This window comes from Neopelma chrysocephalum, unplaced genomic scaffold (assembly GCF_003984885.1).
Source record: "Neopelma chrysocephalum unplaced genomic scaffold, ASM398488v2 Primary Assembly neopelma1_45, whole genome shotgun sequence".
NCBI classification, from domain to species: Eukaryota; Metazoa; Chordata; class Aves; order Passeriformes; family Pipridae; genus Neopelma; species Neopelma chrysocephalum.
The window spans coordinates 16,932,394-16,953,477 of record NW_020897704.1 but is presented as its reverse complement, the minus strand read 5'-3'; the positions used below and the strand labels follow the sequence as shown (position 1 = coordinate 16,953,477).

The window sequence follows — 21,084 nt, the reverse complement described above, 5'->3', positions numbered from 1 at the left end:
AAGAGAAAGAGAAAGAGAAAGAGAAAGAGAAAGAGAAAGAGAAAGAGAAAGAGAAAGAGAAAGAGAAAGAGAAAGAGAAGAGGAAGAGAAGAAGAGGCACAACCAGAACTAAACTTGGCTAGGGACATGAAAAATAACAAGGGTTTCTTTAGGGACAGAGGAAAATAAAGGAAGATGAAAGAATCTGTACTGCCCCAATGAGCAAAATAAAGATCTGGCTGCAACTAACTTAGAGAAGGCTGAGGTACTCAACACCTTTTTTGGCCTCAGTCATCACTGACAAGTGCTCCAGTGACACCACTCAGGAATGCTGGGGAGGGAATCTATCAGGGATTGTAGTGATAGAACATGGGAGAATGGCTTTAAACTGAAGGAGATTAGTTTAGATTGGATATTAGGAAGAAATTCTTTACTGTGAGGGTGGCAAGGCTCTGGAGCAGGTTGCCAAGAGAAGCTGCGGGTTCATCATCCCTAGAAGTGTTCAAGGCCAGGCTGAATGGGGTTTTGAGCAACCTGGTCTAGTGGAAGGTGTCCCTGCCCATGCAGGGGGGCTGGAAAAAGATGATCTTTTAGGTCCTGTCCAACCCAAACCATTCTGTGGTTCTATGATTCTGTGATTCTAAGATGATAGCATGGGTAGCTGGCAGACATTTTTGGAGCTATGTATGCATGTGTGTGACCAAGGGCAGAAATCAATTTGAAGAGTCTTCAGTACGGTTGATTACCACAGGAATAACCAAGTCCATGGAGTCATTATCACATATAAAACCAAGTCAAAAGTCAGATAGAAAATGAAAAACCAAAAAAACCCACCCCTGCTCCTCTTCCAGAAGGGAACTGGGCACAGCAGGGGAAAAAGTAATGGAAAGAGACTGTGTGAGAACTCTGCTGTACAAAATTTGTGAGTCTTGTGACTCCTTTGTGGACATGGCTGCACACGGTGATGGGGTGGTCAGAGGGAAGGGCATCTGTTGGGTCCATCTCTACAGAAACCTCATTTGACTGGTCAAAACTGGAGAGATTTCCATGGAGGAATGGAAACCTGACTCGTCTGCCTGAACGTGGAGAGAAGAACACTTGTGTCCTTCATAATTTTAGTTACTGCCCTGAAGTTTGAATCTCTGGTGATAGTTGACAGATATCCAACCAGCAGAGGGGATGTTTCTGCACTGCATGATGTGTCCCTCACAGCAGCACCCCTTCTGAGACCCCTTCTGGCTGCAGAGGGATTGCATGCTGGCTAGACATCACTAAAGTGTGTTTTGAGAGGGTGGCTATGAGAGCAACCTGGATTGTTGACACCAAACTGCTCTCTGTAATTTTTTTCACCTGATATTAGGTAGAAAATGGATTTGAACATGAGTCAGATTCAGAGCATTTCAATATCTTTTCCTTTGCTTCAGTCTTACATATTTAATTTAACAGATTTTTTTTTCTTATGTCATATGAACTATGAGATGGATCTATTACAAATGTGTCATTTACGTATTCTGGTTACCTTATAGGCAGATTTCATATCAAGATGATTCAGGACTGGTTTTTTTATTTCTACTCCTGTAAGATTGCATAATGAGATGAAAGGGGAGGAAATATGTATTATAATTGAATATATTTGTAGAGCTGGGAGTATGTTATATTTCATTTGTAGATCTGGGTTTGATAGTATCTTCTAATGCCTTGATTTTTTTTTTTTTTTGGAGACAAATAGTTTTCCTTTCCACTGTGCTATGAGTTAGGTTTCTAAACCATCGATTGTGCTACAAAGACAATTATTGAGCCATGAAAATATTAATTCCAGAGAAATCAGATTATTATTTGCACTGGGATGCAAAATAGCAAAGGCTTTAATGATGTTTAGGTAGAACTTTATTAACATCTGAATATCTCTGGAGAGCTATGGTAACAACAGGAGAAGTATTAAACTCAATGTTGTTTGCTTTTCTACAAGTAAATGAAGAGAATTTCAAATCTTCTCCATGTGAGTCAGCTGAATATTTGCAGGAATTAAATCATCTGTATCAGAGCCAGCATGGACAGACCCTTATCCACCTGACTCCCCTCCCATTCTTCTGCTCCATCATGTGCTGCCTCATAGGTGAGGTTCACTGTAGTGAGAGTGAGCTATGCCAGCTAAAGAGCTCTTCTGCTTGTGCCTTGGGCTGTGGATGTGTCTACTGCCTCCCCCTCCCTGGCTCATGGCCAGCCCTGCTGGGAGAGAACAGTTAAATTGAAAGGAACCAACCAAAGTTTATGGGTCCACCACACCAGTCTGCCCCAAAGCTTCATAAACACTGAGCCTGTGGCTAAGTTTTCCTTGGTCCCATGATTTTGTGTTTTTTCTGTGGGCCATGAAGGGATGTGCAGTGTTGGAGGTGGGGTTTCCCTGAGGAAATGGAGAAGACTCCATCCAAATTAAGTGGCTAGTTTCCCTCTGTAGCCGGGGAGAGGAAGAAGAGTTTCTAGGATGTATTATCTGCTTGTCCCCTCTGCAGAAGGCGTCTAACATAGGCACAGGGACAATGTTTTCCTTTCATTGACCACAAAGGGAGCTGGAGGTGGCCTTGCCCACATGAAGACATCTCATGGAGCTTTCCAGGATGTGTAATTTTAACATAGATCTGTTCCCTCTAGAGAAAGTTAATCACCATTTCTGCCAGCTTCATCCAAACTCTTTCTTGATACCAAGCTGCTTGAAGAATGAGATGTTCTTGAGGTTTATTTTGATAGTACAATTCTGGGCTATGAATTTGAAAACAGAGCTATAAACACAAAACTAAAAATGTAATTAAATGTGAGTCTGGATTGTATGTGGGATCTGAATCAATATTATTAATAAGACAAATAACTAATATCCTTTCCTAGCTAATGCTAGGAAATTTCATACTGCTTTTCATTTAGTCTGCTCAGGGCTTATCTCAGTCATAGGGGCTGATCTCCCCTCACACCATCATTCTGCCTTGAGGTAATCCTCAGAGTTGGCCCTGGATGGCATTTTCAGAGGTATCTCAATACTGGGTTTATCTCCCCTAATTTGCCTGGGCTTCCTCTGAAATTGATGGAGAGAGAAAGGTACTCTGAGAAGGTGAATCACCTCAATCATTTTGGACATCCAGCCTATCATTGGATGACTTGTGCTCTGAGTATGGCTTGCTCCATTGATCAAAGCAGAAGCCTCATCGGCTACTGTAGATCAGACACAGAAATTTGGGATCAATCCTGCTCTAAGAGACAGGGAAAAAAAAGTCTAGTGGAATCTGTGTTCTGTCTCTCAAGTGCTTTTGCAAATCCCACCTTCTGCCTTCGCATGTGTGCTGCACAGCACCTGGTGTGCTCTGGGCTTGCTCTGTGATGATACACGGTGATCATCAAACCAGCAAGAGTGCTGCACAGTATGTTCCACAACAACTACTTCCTTTCTGGTTTAATTATAACTGAGTTTGCTACTCCAAGTCTTGATTAATGAGCTCAATATGCAAATGTTATGATGAAACTGAAACTCTTTGTAATTGCTTGCAGACAGATTACCACTTCGAGTACACAGAGTGCGACAGCAGTGGCTCCAGATGGAGGGTGGCTGTCCCGAATCCGTCAGTGGAGTGCTCTGGACTACCTGACCCCGTGAAAGGGAAGGAATGCAGTACGTTGTGCCTTTTCATTTTACAGACTGTTACTGGCTTTTTGTGCTATTTACCCTTGTAGGGTTTCTTAGCTCTGTCACTGACGTCCTGAGTGTCCCTGAGTTAGTTCTTCCCCTCCAATCCTTCTTCCTGTCTCCTGGGGCTGTGGAGCAGGGATTGTCTTTGCAGTGGAGCTGTGCAGCTCACTGTCTGCTACAGGTGCCCTTGTATGCTAATTCACAGACAAAGCATGTCTATGACAACACCACTTGAAGAGATGTAGTTGCTTGTCTTGAGCTGCCCTGTTCTTAAGTTCTGTAGCTCTCCAGTGCATTTGTAGCTGCATTGGCAAAAATGATGACCAGGAGTGGTCAAATTATATTTGCATAGTGTCCACATTCTTGTTACCTTCATTATTTAGCTAATTAATAAGCCACATGCATAAGGAATGGTAAATGTCTTATTTGCCTGAGTTATTTTCATGATGAAGCTCCTGCATGTTATTTATTTATGTATTTATTTTTAACAACTTGGAGTGTTTTCATATCACTTGGTTTTGCGTTTTTTTTTTTTAAACGTTGAAATGCTTCTTTGCATCTGGAAACATAAGTGAACTGCTGCTCTGCAAACATATCCCTCACTGTTTTGTAGCTTCCCAGGCTGAATGCTCCTTTCCGTCACACTCCCTTGCTCTACTAATTCTCTACACAGTAGATCCTACAGCAGTAATATGTACCAGGGGGTATAAATTGTCATATCTGACAAACAGAATGAACAATGGCAACATCCTTTCAGCTCTACTCCTCCTCTAAAGGTTTATTGTTCATTTCTTTATGACATATGTTCAAGTGTGAGGCGCATAAATTTTTTTCTGTAGCAGTGTTGATCACTGGAAGGTTTCTGACTGCTTGCAAGCATCACAGAATCATGGAATCATAGAATCAACCAGCTTGGAAAAGACCTCTGAGATCATCAAGTCCAACCCTTGATCCACTACTGCCATGGTTCCCAGACCACGGCACTAAGTGCCACATCCAGTCTCATCTTAAAAACCTGCAGGAACAGTGAATCCACCGCCTCCCCAGGCAGCCCATTCCAATATCTCATTACTCTCTCTGTAAAAAATTTCTTCCTAATATCCAACCTATTTTCTCATAATTTGAGAATGTGTCGTTCCTGATATTTGGGGTTAGTTTCCGAGGTTTTAAGTGTGGAATCTCAGTATATCCTTAGGATGTGCTTTTTCAATTACAGAAATAGAGAGCTGAGAATCACCTCTGGTGATCCCATAATTCATCCCCCAGCCCAAATAGCTGTAGTGGCAATGACTGTGTCATTCATGGCTGATGTTTGGCTGGACTGCTTTCATGGATCTCTCATGATGAAGAGCCCGGAAGCTCTCCAGATATTTGCTCATCTATTTTGTTCTTTTCATTTTCCTTCCTGTTAAAGATTTTTGTGCTATTGAATCTCCCTTGTTATACTTCAAGCCTATTACTTTTTGCTGCCTGCACTGTAAAGGAGCAGATAGTTTTATTTCTTCTGCTGCACAACCACTTTTGATGTACCCTGGAGTACGTAGGTATAACTCATTTTTTCTGACATACATTGTTTCCTCTTAAATCTTGTGATAAATGGTTTAAGATCCAGCAATATCACACTCTCCTGGACTTTCTGCTACAGATTTCGACAAATGGTGCAGTTCCCTCTTCATCTCATCTTATTTGTGTGTCTTTCTGGTCTTAGATCAATTCCAAAGAGAATTCAGCTGTTTTATAACAATAGATGAATTTCTGGCTTCTCAATACCTGTCCTCCTGCTTGACCAGGTGAAAACTTCTCCCAGTAGATGGGCTGTGAAATTATGCACCAAAGTACAGGATTCTGTTAAACACACTGGAAAACTCATCTCAGTAGATGCTTCTGCTCCTTGTAGTGTTGCTGTTAATTCCCACAGGAATTCAGCTTGTTTGAGAAGCAATCAGATATTTGACTTTTTTACTGAAACCTTCAGGTCTCATCTCTCTGGGCTCTTCTGAGTGCAGAGGTGTTAATGTAGTTCTATCTTTTTTTTTTTCTGTGTCTGTAGTAGATTAACTGGCTTCAGGGGCTGTCTGGCTACATTCTGATGGCAAAAGTAATTTTAGGTTTCTCATCTGTTAGTATTTCACCCTTTGCTTAAAGAACAACCAGTCTTTCAGCCTGAAAACGTGAATCTGTCAACAGCAGTCAATCACTGCAGGAATGTGTTGGGAACACCTCTCCCATTCAGCTTGGCTGAATACTTTTACTGCAAAGTATTTGAGCCGATGTAGAGTTTGGCTGGCAGTCCATTCTTCAATGGGTGGGATATACTGGGAGAGGTGGCTTTTAAAAACTGACTGCCCTACAGCTCTCTAGATTTTTCACATGGGGGTCTGTTGTTGATGACAAGTTGCATTGAAAATGCTGACAGGCATGCTGACTTGTTATATTCTCTAAGCTGGTGACTTCTGGCTCATTTGACAACACAGCAGCTGGATCAAGGGCATCTTATACTAAAAACATGAATTTCTGCAGCCTGAGGAATACAAAAGTTCTGTATCTGAGGCTGCTACAACTCATGTTCTCAGTAGATTGTGTACAGAGTGAGATTTGTGCTACAAACTTGGCCAGAGGTTGCATACACATCTCACATGAATGGCTCCTTGAGATGCCTTCCTTCTCTCATAGGTCTACTGCTATTTTATCCCAAAGTCTATCAAGAAGTGCCACAACTATACCATATCTTCTGAGGTGAGTCTTTCTGGACATTCTACAGTTTCTTTCAGATTCTCCTACAACTTGTAAGTCCCACCCTATGCCAGGACATATAGCATTTGGTAGAGTTCTGGAGTTTCCTTGGATACCCAAGGAAACCCTTTCACTCCTTCAGCCCGCAGAATCAGGGTCCAGGGTGTAATTACCCCAGGTAGGATGACTTCCGGCATTTGAAATCTGTTACCTTTAGAAGTTTTGTTTAACATCTATTAGTTCTGAGATATACCAGAGCCAACTATGTCACTGCTCTTAAGAGAGGTTTGCAGTTGTACAGCAGTTGCAGTTGTACAGCATTTGCAGTTGTATAGCAAGAGCTCTTAGGGCTTTTTTTTTGTCTCCTTGAGGTCGGCAGAGCCCTCAGTGGTCCTTGGTGGCTGTTAGGACACACCATATTTGGGGAAATCTGTATGAGAAAGTGTTTCTTTTGGGAACACATCTGCCATCACTGCTGATTTCACAATGTTTGCAGTTGTTTTCGTCTACTCAGAAATGCCTGCCACTTGAGAATATCTGCCACTGATCTTTACTGCTCCCTGAAAACTGAAGTGACGTGCAGGCTGTCATTAATTTTGAATCCTGAGAATACTGTGCCAACCTCTCCTTCTTCCAAATGCTCAGCAGTCATTCTCTTTAAATTGTGCCTTCAAAGGATGGTATAACAATATGTTAAATGTCTCCATCTCTGTAAATACATCCAGACTGTGGTCTCCAGTGGAGTGGAAAGACACTTGAGATTGCTAAAAACACCTTAGCTCAGGTGCTTCTGGAGCAATCGAACTGTGACACCAGAGCTCAATTGGTGTCTCGAGATGTGCTCATTTTCAGGATGCTTTGTTTTACTGCATTTCATTTGAATGAACCCATTTAAAATTAGGTTGGATACCTCTGTGCTCCACTACATTTTGGAGAGCACGCCGACCTGCAAAGCACAGCTGACTGTGACCTGCTGAGCACGACTGCCAACACTCCCTGAAATGGCTGCACTCTCCAAAACCTGACAGGATTCTGCCCTTTTTTTTGACCCATCAAAAACTTAATCAGCAAAGTTTACCTGCAGGGAAGACAGGGTCCTCTGAGAAATAGTCAGGGGTTCATAGTAGAAAGGGCTGTCATATTTGGACTGCTTTGTGACCTGGGTATTAGAAGAAGGGTTTTTTCGCCCTTATCTTGCCATGAGCACTGAGCAGTGTAATGACTGTTACGGTCCCCTCCTACTACCCTGCCCTCCACATCTCTCCCATCCAGGCGGTAGGTGGCAAGAAAGAAGGAACCTCACATGACACACGTTTGTGTCATGCAGTGCAGTGACCCAGATACGTGAGGGAAGCTGCAGTAGCAGCTCTGCAGTTGCAAGGCACTGGGACAACATGCCCCTTTCTATATTTCACTTCCTTCTTTTTTTCTGATCTCCCTGCCCTGTGGGGCTGCAGCCATCACCACTTTCAGACCCTGCATCAGGTTGTCAGCCTGCATTTTGTCATTCAGTGTGGTGTGATCCCTCAGTGCTCAATGCTCATGAGACCAGGCTTTCTCTGGACAGGCCATGGTGCAGCCACATCAAGCTCCCTGGTCACATCTTTCAGGTTTGTGTTTGTATAGAGCTGAGTCATATTTTTGATGCTGCCACACCACGGTTGCAAGGGTTCCTGTGAAGAGATACATTAAAAGTGCAGAAGATATACGAAAAAGACAATATTTATTACTCCTAGAGCTACTCTGTGTGGCTCTCCTCTGCTTCCCATTTAAGATGTCCCCTCCAGGCATCTTCCCAGTACTGTACTGAAGGTAGGGAACATACATGGAGGCGGGGGTGGCAGACAGAGAGCCTCCCTCAGCAGAATCCAGACCTCTGAATCACTCTTGACAGTCGGGAATGTGCTTTACTAATTTGGTCTCCTTCATTTTTAATTACCACAGATCTCCCTCTGATCTCCTCATGAGTCTGATAACAGGAAGGGAATTTAACTGATAAGGATCACTGCCATCAGGGCAGTTGTTTGGCTTTTTAAAAAGGAAAATATTGATGGCAGTCCAAGGGAGCAGTTTGCTTTCTGGGCTAAGCCCTTTCCTGCACCCCCTTACAGCTGGTTATCTCTGGAAACCCTCTGCTTTGGTGTGGGGCTGTAGGCAGTGTCTAATGGGGACTTTTTGGGGTTTGGCAGTGGGAGCAGCACTTGGCATCATGCTCCTGCTGACACTGCACTGCAATCTGTTGTGGTGGCCACCATCAGGCTTTTCTGCCAGCCTGACCATATGCTGCCTGTTTTACACTCAAATTAAAAGTCTGTATTTGGAGTCTTCCTTCCTTCCCTGTCTCCCTTCCTTCCTCTCCATCTTCCTTCACTCAAGTACAGCCCAAATACCTGGTTCAGAGTGTGCCCTTAATGTGCCCAGGGGCACTGATATGCTCATGTCAGCAAAGTTTGTGACCAAAAAGAGCTTAAAGTGTTCACATTTTGACCTCAAATTCTTTTAGAATGTTTACACTCTTATTCCAAAGAATATAAGTCATTTTTTGTCATCCTAAGCAAGAATAGTTTGCACCTTACTTCACAAATATCTGTTCATTTTAGTGGTCTGTGTGGATAATAAAGGAACTATAGTGAGAATAATAGAGCATTTTTAAAAGGAGTTGAATTTGCCATGTTCAAGGGAAAAAGCAAAGGTAGAGTCACTGTTATAGTTGGCATCCAAATGCCAATTATAATCAGGAAGATTCTTTAGGAAGGGAGACAAAAAAAATTTGATAATATGAAATAACTTGATCAAATTATCAGAACAGGCTGCCCGGGGAGGTGGTGGAATCACCATCCCTGGAAGTGTTCAGAAAAGGTCTAAATATGACACCTGGGGTCATGATTTAGTGGTGGACTTGGCAGTGCTGCATTAAAGGTTGGACTCAATGATTTTAGAGATCTTTTCCAACCTTAATGATTCTGTGATTCTATGATTGAAAGTATGGTGCCATGGAGTTATTAATGGCTCTGCTTGGTAAAGTGCTCCTTTGCCTGGTGCCACTAAGAGGGGAGCAACTGCTTTGAAATCAGAAGTGTGCTTCAGTTTAGAAGTGAGTTTTGTGAGCCTGTACCAAATGGCAAGCATGTGAAAAGCTCCACTGGCTGCAGAAAATAGACTGTCCTTAATTCCAATGGACTTCACTGGGGTCCAAGAGCAAAATTTGACCTAATTTATTGCTACTGAGTTGTGTTTGTTGAGTGTATTCTGACTTGTGTAATCTGCTCCCAGGATACCACAGGAGGAGATACAGATCTTCCTGCTAATTGCAGACACAATTAGGGCAAATGACCTTTTTAAGTCTGCAGGTTTTATAACAGTTTAAGGCAATTTAAGTGATCTGCAGGAGTTTCAACATTCTGCTTTCATAACAGAAAACTTTAGTAAAAGGTTTTGAGTTTGATGTTCTCAGTCTCTGGTAAGGTTGGGTATCCCAGTCAGGTGAGAAGTGGGCCTGCTTCTAATTCCCCTGATGTCAGTGGGCATCTGCAAATTTTCTATGTGCATACATATCTGTATGTATTTAGATGTATAACACAAAATGAATGTTAAATGTCTGGCAAAACCTGTGTGCTTGTGTTACAGCCTTCTGACATAAAGTTTACATCTGTTCATTGTCAACTAGATTTGCATTCAGGCAAACTCTGTGTAGGCTTTGTGCTAAAGAATTGGCTCTTCCCGAGTGTTACTTAGAATTTTGAAATTTAGCTGCTGAAGAAAATAGCAATGATACGTTTAGCAGTTTCTTTAATGTTTGCATCATTGCGCAAGTAGATGTGAATATACATACAAATACTCCCATGAGAATGGTGCTAATTATTACACAGTCACATTTGTTTATATTTCAAAAGAGTTTGTTATGTAATAAGAATATGTTATTATCACCAAAGTGTCATTCTGCTCATATATGAATGCATGTCAGAATGATTTTTCACAGGGCTTAAGTAAGTCCAGAGTTACAGCCTCTTGAAGCAAATGTGAATCCTAACATATTGTCAGAGGGTTTTTCTCCTTTTTTGTTTGATGTTCACTGAGGATTATTTTCTGGTCTCATTAGTGGACTTTGAAATGGTTGGGATTTCTTTGTTTGCACTGAGGAGAGGAAATATGGTGATCAGCACAGCTCTGAGGACAAGCACATGTTCATTCTCATTTTTTTATCATGGTTTGAAAGCACTGGATCTTCTCTTCATCATCCTTGATATACTAACATTTTTTTCATTTTTAATGTTATTCAGACATTGCTTCTTTGGGTATTCACCTTGGAAGAAACAATGAGGTCAAGCTATTCAGGGCTTCTGCTGTTTAACTGTGTCATTTAGATGTGACATATGCACATAGATAAACTTATGTATGGTGACTGATGCTGCTGGGTATCCTGAGCTGTGGGAAAGTACTATTTTGAGACAATGTTCAAAAAATGTATGCAAAAGATCTCCCCTTTCATTCCTCCATCCTTGAGATTGCTCACTCAAAGGTATATACTGGTCTCCTCCTTCATTTTGACTTACACCTTCCTTTCTCCCCTCTATTTTGAACAGTCATATGGCTTCCATGAAGCTGCCTGTCAACATGTAAGAGTTGCATGTAGAAGGCTGATCTCTCAGAACTAAGCATCAAAAAAGTGGAAATCCAGGAAATCTGAGGATTTCTTGATATGCTATAGATTTGGTCCTTGGCCTGTCATGCATTACCAAGCTATTAAGGATGACTGATAGTAAAAAAAACACAATATAACTCTGTCTCTGGAGCCACCTCTCACATGAACAGCAAGATGTCCAAGGAATAGATTTTAAAATCATGGTCACTTTTTATAGATCACTTTTGTGTGCATGGCCTGCAGGACCGGGCAACTCAATTTTACATGTGTTTTTATATCCTTAGAAAAGTTTTTATGTCTTTTCTGAAAGAAAAAGGAAAGGCTTTCCCACTAGAGCACTCTATGGAGGGGACTAGCACACAGCAGCAGGGGCTGCTCTGAGGAACACTGTGAAGCTGAGGAATTAATGCAGGGCTGCCATGTAGCAAAGCTGTTCAGCCAGAGTGGTGTGCACGGCACAGTTTGAGAGTCGCTGCTAAAAGGCTGTGATTTAGCAAAGCACTCAAGCAGATGTTTATTCCTGTTCTTATTCCTGTCCTTGCTAATTCATGTTCCTAACAAGCCAGGTGGGTCAGTCTTATTGATGGCATTAGGTTTCTCACCTGGACTGAGGCTTGAGGCTACATTTTGCCATGGCATTTCTATGTGGATGTATTCCTAATGTGGACTGATACCCTGAGAGATACCCCGGTTTTACAAGTATTTTTTCCAGAATTTCTACTCTGTGCGTGAGCACGACACTGTCTTTGCAGAACAAGTGCCATCATTGGCTTTTTGAAGCATAGATTCTTTTAGATAAATAGTTAAAAAAGCTAAAGAGTTTGCACTGAACCCACAGAATTTAATTTCTGGAGAAGAGTTACTGGGAACTGCAAGTTGATGTGTGTATTGAGACTCCCAAGACAAAGGATGGCCTTAGTGTCTTTTAATGAATTCTTCACCTTGTTTGTGTACACAATGTAATTAAATAGGTTAAAGAGAGATTCTTCTGAGTCACTGATTTCTCTTTCAATGGGGAAGCAGCTGGCAAGACCCTGAGATTTGTTATCGCTTGGCAGAGGGATGAGAGGTGAGGATTGTGTGTGTGTGTGTGTGCAGAGGACATATCAAATGGCACTAGAAGCCATTTGTACCAACGACTTTGCCCGATGAGCAATCAAAATATGCCTGATGGAGTCAGTAGGACCTGGAGAGCTGCTCACTCACCTCGAGGTCTGTTTCCTGCCATGTTGTATTGGATCAACCCACCACACATGTCCAATGCTGACCCAATAGGATAGTTGTCGAAACCCTGTCAGCAAATTTTCTTTCCAACCCCTTGGTGATGGCTGTCTTCCTCCACTCTACACCCCACTGCCATGAATTGATTGAGTATTCCCATTCCAAACCACACCTTTCAATGGCTGATGCAGTAAAGTGATAATAAAAGTGTCCTACATGCCAGGCCAGCTGGGAAAGAGGTGACCTGGAAAAAGCATTGCTCTATTTCATAATTTTTTGGATAAAAGGAGACATTATTTCTTCTTAAGAAAAGGAAGGATTTCTTCCACAGAAGATACTCTTTCACAAGTTATATCAGACTTCAGTGTGATCACATTTCAAGCCTAAACAGCCTAGACAGACTTTTTTTTACCTTAAATTAAGATTCAGTCTGGTTCCTAGTAACACATTGGGATATAATGAGTGAAGAAAACGAACATCAATTATTCACAGTCTATTGGAGAAGCCTCATATAAATTATTCACAGAAGACATTCTGAAGCTGGTGAGATTATAGGAAACATTAATAATGAAGCAATGATTTCCTCTCATCCTTTGGCTTTGTTTTTTTTTTCTTCTCATTCTGTATTTTGGTTGGTCCTTGGTTCCATGTTGTGTGGACCCTGATGTCCCAGAGTGTCACTGAACAGCCTCTATGTACTTGTCCTTGGCCACAATTTTCCCTCCAGGCTTGTGGCATGTGTCACACAACAGATGTTCAGAGGGACAATTGCCTGATGCTGCCAATCTCATATTTCCTTTCTGAGCTACAATTTTTACCTCTGCCCATGGGAGGCTGAGACAATTCAGCCCAGACTCTGCCTTCAGGAGATGGCAGCATCTCACCTGAATCCCAGATGGTGACGCTTTGGATGAACAACATAGGACTGGAGAGGTGAGAGATGGAAAACCAGTGTTTGAGATTATTTTTGCTTTGTATTTTCATTGGTTTATGTAGAATTGCTTAATTGCTATCCCTTTTAGTGTTGTTACAATTTGGTAAAATCCAGTCCTGTGTCTTTTTTTTTTTTAAACTGTAATACATTGAGAGCCAGGGAGACGCAGGATACACGTGAATGTGCACATGCTCACTGGCAACAGAATAAACAGAAGACCTAAAATAATTTAAGTTATTGTTAAGTAAGAAATGTCTGGAGAAAAATGTCTGCTGAGAAGAGTGATGGAGGTAGAACTAGCAGGTCCAACTGGTGTGGGATGGGAAGCTAGCTGAGGGAAGGGGTAAGACTGGGTGGCCAGGGCTGCATAAGGGAGAAAAGCAATTGAATACATTGTATATTGGTGTTGTAGGATGCAGGATGTTGAGACAAGATGCAAGATATTGAGATTTGGTTAATCTTCTGGTGAAATCTCAAATATTCTGATCCCTGTTACAGCATGGCATTATCTGGGAGATAATCAACGTGAGAAAACACTCCAGAGGAAAGTTTCAGACCTCAGGAGCGGAGGAGTAGTCATATACATGTGATGATCTACTCTGTTCGTCCAGCTGTGCTCATGATAATCCTGTCCTGACCCCCAGCATCAGAAAGTTAAGCAATGTGAGATTGTTTGGGTCAGTTACCAGAAAAGAAATGTGCCAACTAATATTGATCCTAGTCCACCTAAATCGCCAGGAGAGCCACAGCTGTACTAAAAGACAGAATGTGACCCTGGAGCCTTGCAGTCAAAGGGAAAATGAGGCAAGCTTGTTTATGGTCTGTTTTGCCCCTGGGGAGCTGTTTCCATGTCTGCAAAGTGCAGTTGGATCTACAAAGTGATGTATTGCAAGCACTCCTTGGAAGTGGTTACACAGTGGGCAGGGCTCCTCCTTCAGGATGCCCCACATCCTCAGTGGTGTGTCCCATCAGGGAGATAAGATACCATTGATCTTGACTCGCAGAGTTTAAGAGCAGGGGGTTTAATTAGATTTGCTAGTTTGACCTCGCAGGCCATTGAAATGCATCGAGCTAGGCTGATGCTGAGGCTGATAATTTGTATTTGCCATGAGCTTTTCTTCTGTATGGTGTCCAGTTATGGTACGAAGCACTTGAGAGACAAAGGATCACATCACATTGCTCCAGCAATCAGTCATTCTTCCTATTAAAAATCTGTGCATTATTTCCAATTTGAGTTTGTTTGGGTTCAGCTTCCAGAAGGTAGCTCTTCTTATGCAGTTCTCTGCTTGATTAAAGAGTGCAGCAGGATCCTGTGTTCTTTCCCCTTGGAGGTGCTTATATATTAATCAAGTTGACTCTCAATCTTCTTGTGATAAACTAAATGACTAAGCACTTCAGATCTCTCACTGCAAGACATTATCCCTAATTTAAAAACCATTGAAAGTCCTTTGCTTTGTATTGACCTCTCAAAAACACCAAATCACAACTATATGCAGTACTACAACAATCTTCTTCCCTGTAATACACGTTTCTTCCTACACATCTCTACCTCCACCTCTAAATATATCCAGAGATCTCACTAGTGCCTTTTTTGGATGTCTTGACAGTGGAAGCTCTTGAATAGTGGGTCCACTCCAATCCTCAGGCTTGGTGCTCTCCAGGACATGTTTCAGCCCTCTGCAGGCAGGGCTGGCACTCGTTGCCTTCAGCATCTTGTCTTTACCTTTGACTCTGTTAAAACGCACTGACTTTGAGTGGGCTCAGTCTTGGCAAAAGCCTCTCACCTGCCAATCTTAATACCATTCCTTTTCTATTTGCCTGCAGATCGTCGATAAAAGTGTGGGCAGCCATCAGACTCAGTCCAGGACTGGCAGAACTGCCCCCTTCCTCCCTGTTTTCTATTGACAACCCTGTCTGAGATCTGTTACTCAGGCAGTTCTTAATCCCTTTAAGATGTACCTTACTGGTATTGTGCAGCACTACCTTTCTTCATCAGAGTGACATGCAAAACTAAGCTAACTGTATTAGAAACCCTAAGTCTATTACACCCACTCCATCACCTTTATCAAGCGACTTGTAATCCTTTTAAAGAATGAAATGAGGCCTATTTGACAAGACTTATACAATGGTTTCAGTGGGTATTAGTACTGTTGCTCATGACAGTTTTTTATGACGTGAATCTGGTGTCAGCTTTATCACATGAGTGTATGAATGTGTATGGCTGCTGTGACAGTGTCTAGGTAACAGTACTTTACAGCATCTTTTTTGTGAGCAAGACTGGTCACCTGCACAAACCACAGCATTTTTTTTTTTCTTCTCTATTTGCTTAAGAAAGCTACAGCTATGAATCACCAATAATTGCATCAGCTCCAAAGATCTACTGAAGGCATCGGTGTATCCAACACCACAGTGTGTTGTGCTGTTCCTAACTGCTTCTGAAAATGTTTTTCCAGTTTTAAAAATGCCAATGATGGGGCAAGTCATGAAACCTTTTAATGCATGAATCACAGTTTTGTTCACAGAAAGAAAGATCACATTGTGTCTTCACAGTGTGTGTTGCTCTGTGTAATTTAATGTGTAGCACCCAAACTGATATTTGAAAGGTATAATAATAAAGTTTGCAGTCATAGAGGGAGAGGGAATAGTGATGTCCAGTTATTCAACAGAGCTGTGTTCTCTGAAAATTAAGTATCAAATGCCTAAACAAATGGGCTCTGGGGTTTAAGGCTGTTCACAAAGGCTACCTCTCATATGGGAAACTAATTTTTCCTCTGGAGTCTGAATCAAGAGGGAGAGTTTATTGGAGGATGAATTGGAGCACACACCTAAAATACAGGATTTAGATTCCTGAAACTTCACATCACACCTTAACCTCCTATATTTTGATGCTGTCCTTCCTGTTGGCAGCATCCTGCTTGTGTCACCCCCACATACACAGCAGTGCTGCAATAACGTCAAGTGTTTTCTGTGGTCACTGGTCAGTGCTGCACCTGTGCTCAGCTACGTCTTAGTGAGATGGAGCAGCCACGAGCAAGGCAAAGTGCCAGTGCCTGGAGATGGATCATCTGTCTGTGCCCTGTCCCACCACAAGTGCCTCTGACCCATTGTGGGGACACAGCCACAACCTGCCCGTCTCCAGCTGGGACAAACGCCTGATCTGATGCTGCTTAGATTAAAGACGGTTCGCCCTGGCTTTTTGTCTCCTTGCTAGAAGACCAAGTTGTGTGGCACTGTGAGACCATCTCCATGCTCATCACACGCTGTATTTCCTCCCCATCCCCCTCCAGCTGCTCCCGACCGCCTGGAAAGAGACCAAATGTTGCATCTGTTCCAATGTCGAAAGTGTTTTTTGTTGCCATTAGCCACGTTCAGCCCCAAATTGAACCTGGCAAGCAGCTGGCATGCTCAGAGCCAGTTTGCTTTCAGTCAGATGTGTTTTGATGGGAAATGCTGCTGCCTTTGAAATACAATTCTTAGAAGAGGGAAAGAAGGTAATTCCCCACTTGAATAAGAAAAAAGCTCATCTCTTTCCTGGAAGGTGAGAGATAGAGACTGAGTCCTGTGTGGCAGCCAGTCTGATCTCTTATACCCTTTTATTTTGTTCAAATGATCAGTCTGAAAAGGGTTAAAATATATTAGTTCAGTTAAAGTAATAATCTCTGCTCAACCTCACTGCAATGGAAGAGGAGGCTCTGCTACTTTCTGCATCTTCATTATGGCAGTGAATTGCTCATGGTTCTTGACTCCTTAGTTGAAGTTCACGACTCTGGAATGGTTAAGCAGCACTTTCAATTTTTGCTATATAGCTTTCTTTAAAAAAAATATTGAAACTGTTAAAGAATTCAAATATGTCACGAGAGAGCTCACTTTTCTACTTCCCTCCCGATGGCTTCTCTCTGCACCCTTCAAAAGGAAAAAATAAAGGAAGGTTTATTAAAAATGCAAAAGCAGTGAGACAGGACACCTTTACACATTTAAGGTGAAAAGCTGTACAAAGTGTGGTCTCAGTTCAGACACACCGGAAATGCTCACTGGTTTTCTTGGAGTCTCCGGAGAAAGCTGTTTCTGACTCCAGGTGCAGATACATTCTATGGCTTGAGTTGAGGTCCCAGAGTTACTCAGATGGGATGTTAGCTGTACTGCTGTGTGGTATGTTAGCTGTACTGCTGTGTGGTGTGCCACTGCCTACAGAAAACCACTTGCCCTCACTGAGGGTGGATTTTTGGTCTGTCAGTCTTTCACAAAATCCATTGCAGCAGTATTTCCTGGTGTATCCTCAGCCCAACATCTGTCCCTGCCTGGGTTCTTTCTTGGTCCACTTTCCTTCTTGGTCCACTCATCAGTGAGCAACAGGCTTAGAAAGCTGTTGGTTTGAAGTCCACTGGTTCAAGTTTAGAGTATGCTGGTATGACCAACGGGGAAAAATTATCCTTTGGCAGATCTTTCCATTAAATGGACCTTTTATCTGCTTTCCAATGCTACCCGTCAAGGGCAATTACACGAGGAAATGCTGCAGGACCTGGCACAGAAATGGAAGCTTGAACTGTTAGATGGATTCAGATGGAAAATGGTGTTATGCAGCCATGAGCTTATCAAAGTACTTACAATCAAACAAGTTTTTCTGCACATAAACATCGGCACATCTGTGGAACCACATTTGCTGGGACTGCAGCAGGCATCGTTTATTTTGGGCCAGTTTCCCCACTTTGGCTGGCAGTCTGGTCTCATCCTGCAGTTTCTCAGGCTAACGAGTTTATGTCTGTCAAAGAGAGTGTATGAAATATCTCTCACTGTGCAACGTGGCATGTGTGAAACAGTAGAAAAACCCACTGTTTCTTGGTATGTGAGTTGTGTGTGTTGCTCTGAATTCTACTTTGGCTAGACTGGCATAGTTAAGTTTGAAAATTTGCAAGCAATGTAGGAAGTACTATGTGCTGCAGAAAGTGCTCATTTTTTTTCCATTCAGGATGTTGAGTCTCAAAGAGGACTTGCTGGGGGCAAGTGGGGTGGCCTGCCAGTGAAATGAGTGTCCAGGTAGGAGTTACGATTCCTGGCACAGGCAGGGAACTCTGTGGGCATGCAGGACTTCAGCTGCTGTCCATGTTTCTTCTACATAATGAGAATAATCTTCTCTTGGCAGGCAGAGGGGTAATCAGGGGGCTAAAGGGCATACAGTTATTTGGAGGAAATAATTTTAGAGACATCAGTAAAAAAGACACTTTGTGAATATACCTCTTAATTATACTTCCCCTAATTACACAGGTATTGAAAACTGTCTTTGCTGTGCTGACAGCCAGTGATTATTTTCTCAGCATGTTAATGTCCCCCCAGTCAAAGATCCTCATCTGCTAGACAAAGACTCATGGGTGATCTTTTCCAAGACCACCTGGTCTATCAGGCAAGATGTTCAAGGCTTTGTAGACAGTTCATGTGAGGAGAAACATGGAGAGACCCTTGTTACTCTCAGCTAAGGTTTGTAGTGTTATATTACCATCAGTGTGCTGCTGTACACCCCTCTTAGCTGCCATACAAGTTGGTGAGACAAGTCTGTTCTGGCTTTCAGGTATCGATGATTTTAATTAAGCTCAGGGTGTAACAGTTGGGTGAGCAAGGGTGAGGAGAACTGTATTATAAGTCCTCATTTTTGCAAAGTGCTTTTGGACACAGTCTGTCAACAGAGATTTTGTTTCTAAAATCTTGTTTTGCCAATAGAGACAAGCTGCAAATCAGAAGCCCTCATTTGGGATTTGGTTTCAGTGCTGCCACATCAGTGAAAAACATGTGAACATCTCACCAGAAAACTGGTGAACATCTCAATTTTGCAGCTGATAGTTGCTAGTTCAGCTGTTGTGTTCGTGGGACTGGGGCATTCTGTCTGGTTCCCTATAGTGGCAGTCCAATCTTAATTAAGCAAGTGGCAGAAAAATAATGGAAATTAATAAGGATTAATGTATCCATTCATGTGTTGTAAATGATTGTCTCCCCAGCTTTCTCCTGTGCCTCTGGTGAGTACCTCGAGATGAAGAACCAGGTGTGCAGCAAGTGTGCAGAGGGGACCTACTCACTGGGCAGTGGGATCAAATTTGATGAGTGGGATGAGTTGCCAGCAGGATTCTCCAACGTGGCGACTTTCATGGACACGGCAGTTGGCTCATCCGAGAATAAAGCCGACAGCTGCAACAAGTAAGAAGTTCTGTTTGCATCTGGGTTACACAGCCATGGGTAAACCTGAGACAGCTCAGCAGCACAAAGCTGCTTAATGACTCATCTAAGCTCCCCAGAGGGTAACCAGCCCTACTATTGGCAAACAAGAGTGGCTGGGAGGTGAACTTTGTAGCCATCTCTTTGCTGTCGACATGGTCTCCTTGGGCTCATCAGCAGCTAGCGAGTCTAAGACCAGCCTGGAGCTGCTCTTATTTGTAGCTGTAAAGCTCCAGGGTCGTGGCATAGTAAATGTGGCTATAAGGTCCTTTTACAGCCTATTTAGAGACCCATGGTGGTTGCAGAAGGCTGTTTCTGAGTATAATTGAAAGTGTATTGAATTTGTGGATAATAAACCTTTCTTATGTAGGCTGGGTCCTCAATTTTTCGTACCATATTCTTTCACATGCACAGTTTTAATGAAAAGTATCATATTTTATATTATTCATGTAACATATAAAAATAAAACCGATATAAAATACAATTACTATATCTATTATATCTATTAGAGTTGAAAAATAAATGGTAATCTAGTAATGAATTAATAAATTCACTGTAGTTATCTGTTGTGGCATTCTGGGTTCTTTATTATGTAACATGTTTTTGTATGGTAGTGTAAGAATAGTTTCCTCAGTATCTGTGATCTCAGTTGAGGCTTGTTTTGTTTATGTTCATCAGCTCTTCATGGACGCCTCGAGGGAATTACATCGAGTCAAACAGGGATGATTGTACAGTTTCCCTCATCTACGCTGTGCACCTGAAGAAATCCGGTTCTGTCTTCTTTGAATACCAGTATATTGACAACAACATCTTCTTTGAATTTTTTGTAAGGCCTTTTATACGGTGAATCCAACCTTATATTGTAAGAATTCAACCCAGATAAAGACTGTTAGAAGCAGCTTTACCCCCCTTTACATTCCCCGTATGCCCATAGCTTGTTATTGCTGACCAAGATAAAAAATCTTCTCTTTCTGTCACTTATGCTGTCTTGTGGTATTTATCTCATCTTCAAAACTCGGGCAGAACTGATCTTATCCAGCCATGTGCTGAGATTTTTCCATTAAGGTGTCATGACTGCCCCAGTTAGTCCAGCCTTTTGCAAGGCAGTTATTGGTGAGAGACGCTTCAAGTTTGGTGGCGTCTGACTTGAGATGTTAAAAAGGGACTTAATGTTTAAAAAGACTTCTTCTGAGGTAGTAGTATGTGGAAACCTTAATTCTGATTTTAGGTGAATTTGTGTCCTAGTAATTACGATGAAAAGAAAACCAGGAGAAATTCAGATGAATTTCAGTAGGAATTAGGCTTTGAGGATGCATCCACACTGTGAAACGAAGGGGCTGGGGATCATCAGCTCTGAACTGGGAGCAGCCTGACTGGGCTTGCACCATGCTGTACCCAGATTGATAAAACAGTCTGATCAGCAGCAACCAGAATGGGGAAGGCAATCCTGCTCTACCCACATGGATGGACTGGTTGTGGTCCAGGGAGCCGGAGGGTTCCCAGCACCAGTATCTGCAGTGTGGTGTATATGTCCCACATTACTGAGGTGCTTTGGAAGTTCCACTGACACCTGTATTGCTGTCCTTGTCATGTTGTACCTGTCATTTGGGAGAGAAAAAAATGTAATGGGAGGGCAACTCAGAGAGGGAGATGACTGGAAATTTTCAGTCTTCTCTGTTACTGCCTCTGTATCTGTCT

General features: G+C 42.3%; 1 protein-coding gene across 1 annotated transcript in view; it reads left to right on the top strand.

Moving 5' to 3' along the window:
* The window catches only part of KIAA1324L (KIAA1324 like), a 102,248-nt gene that overhangs the window by 48,681 nt on the left and 32,483 nt on the right, over positions 1-21,084 (top strand). Inside the window, exons 2-4 of the mRNA XM_027679490.1 lie at positions 3,517-3,637; positions 19,173-19,368; positions 20,065-20,212. Of these exons, the coding sequence (XP_027535291.1) occupies positions 3,517-3,637; positions 19,173-19,368; positions 20,065-20,212 (465 nt within the window). The remainder of the gene's footprint in view (positions 1-3,516; positions 3,638-19,172; positions 19,369-20,064; positions 20,213-21,084) is intronic.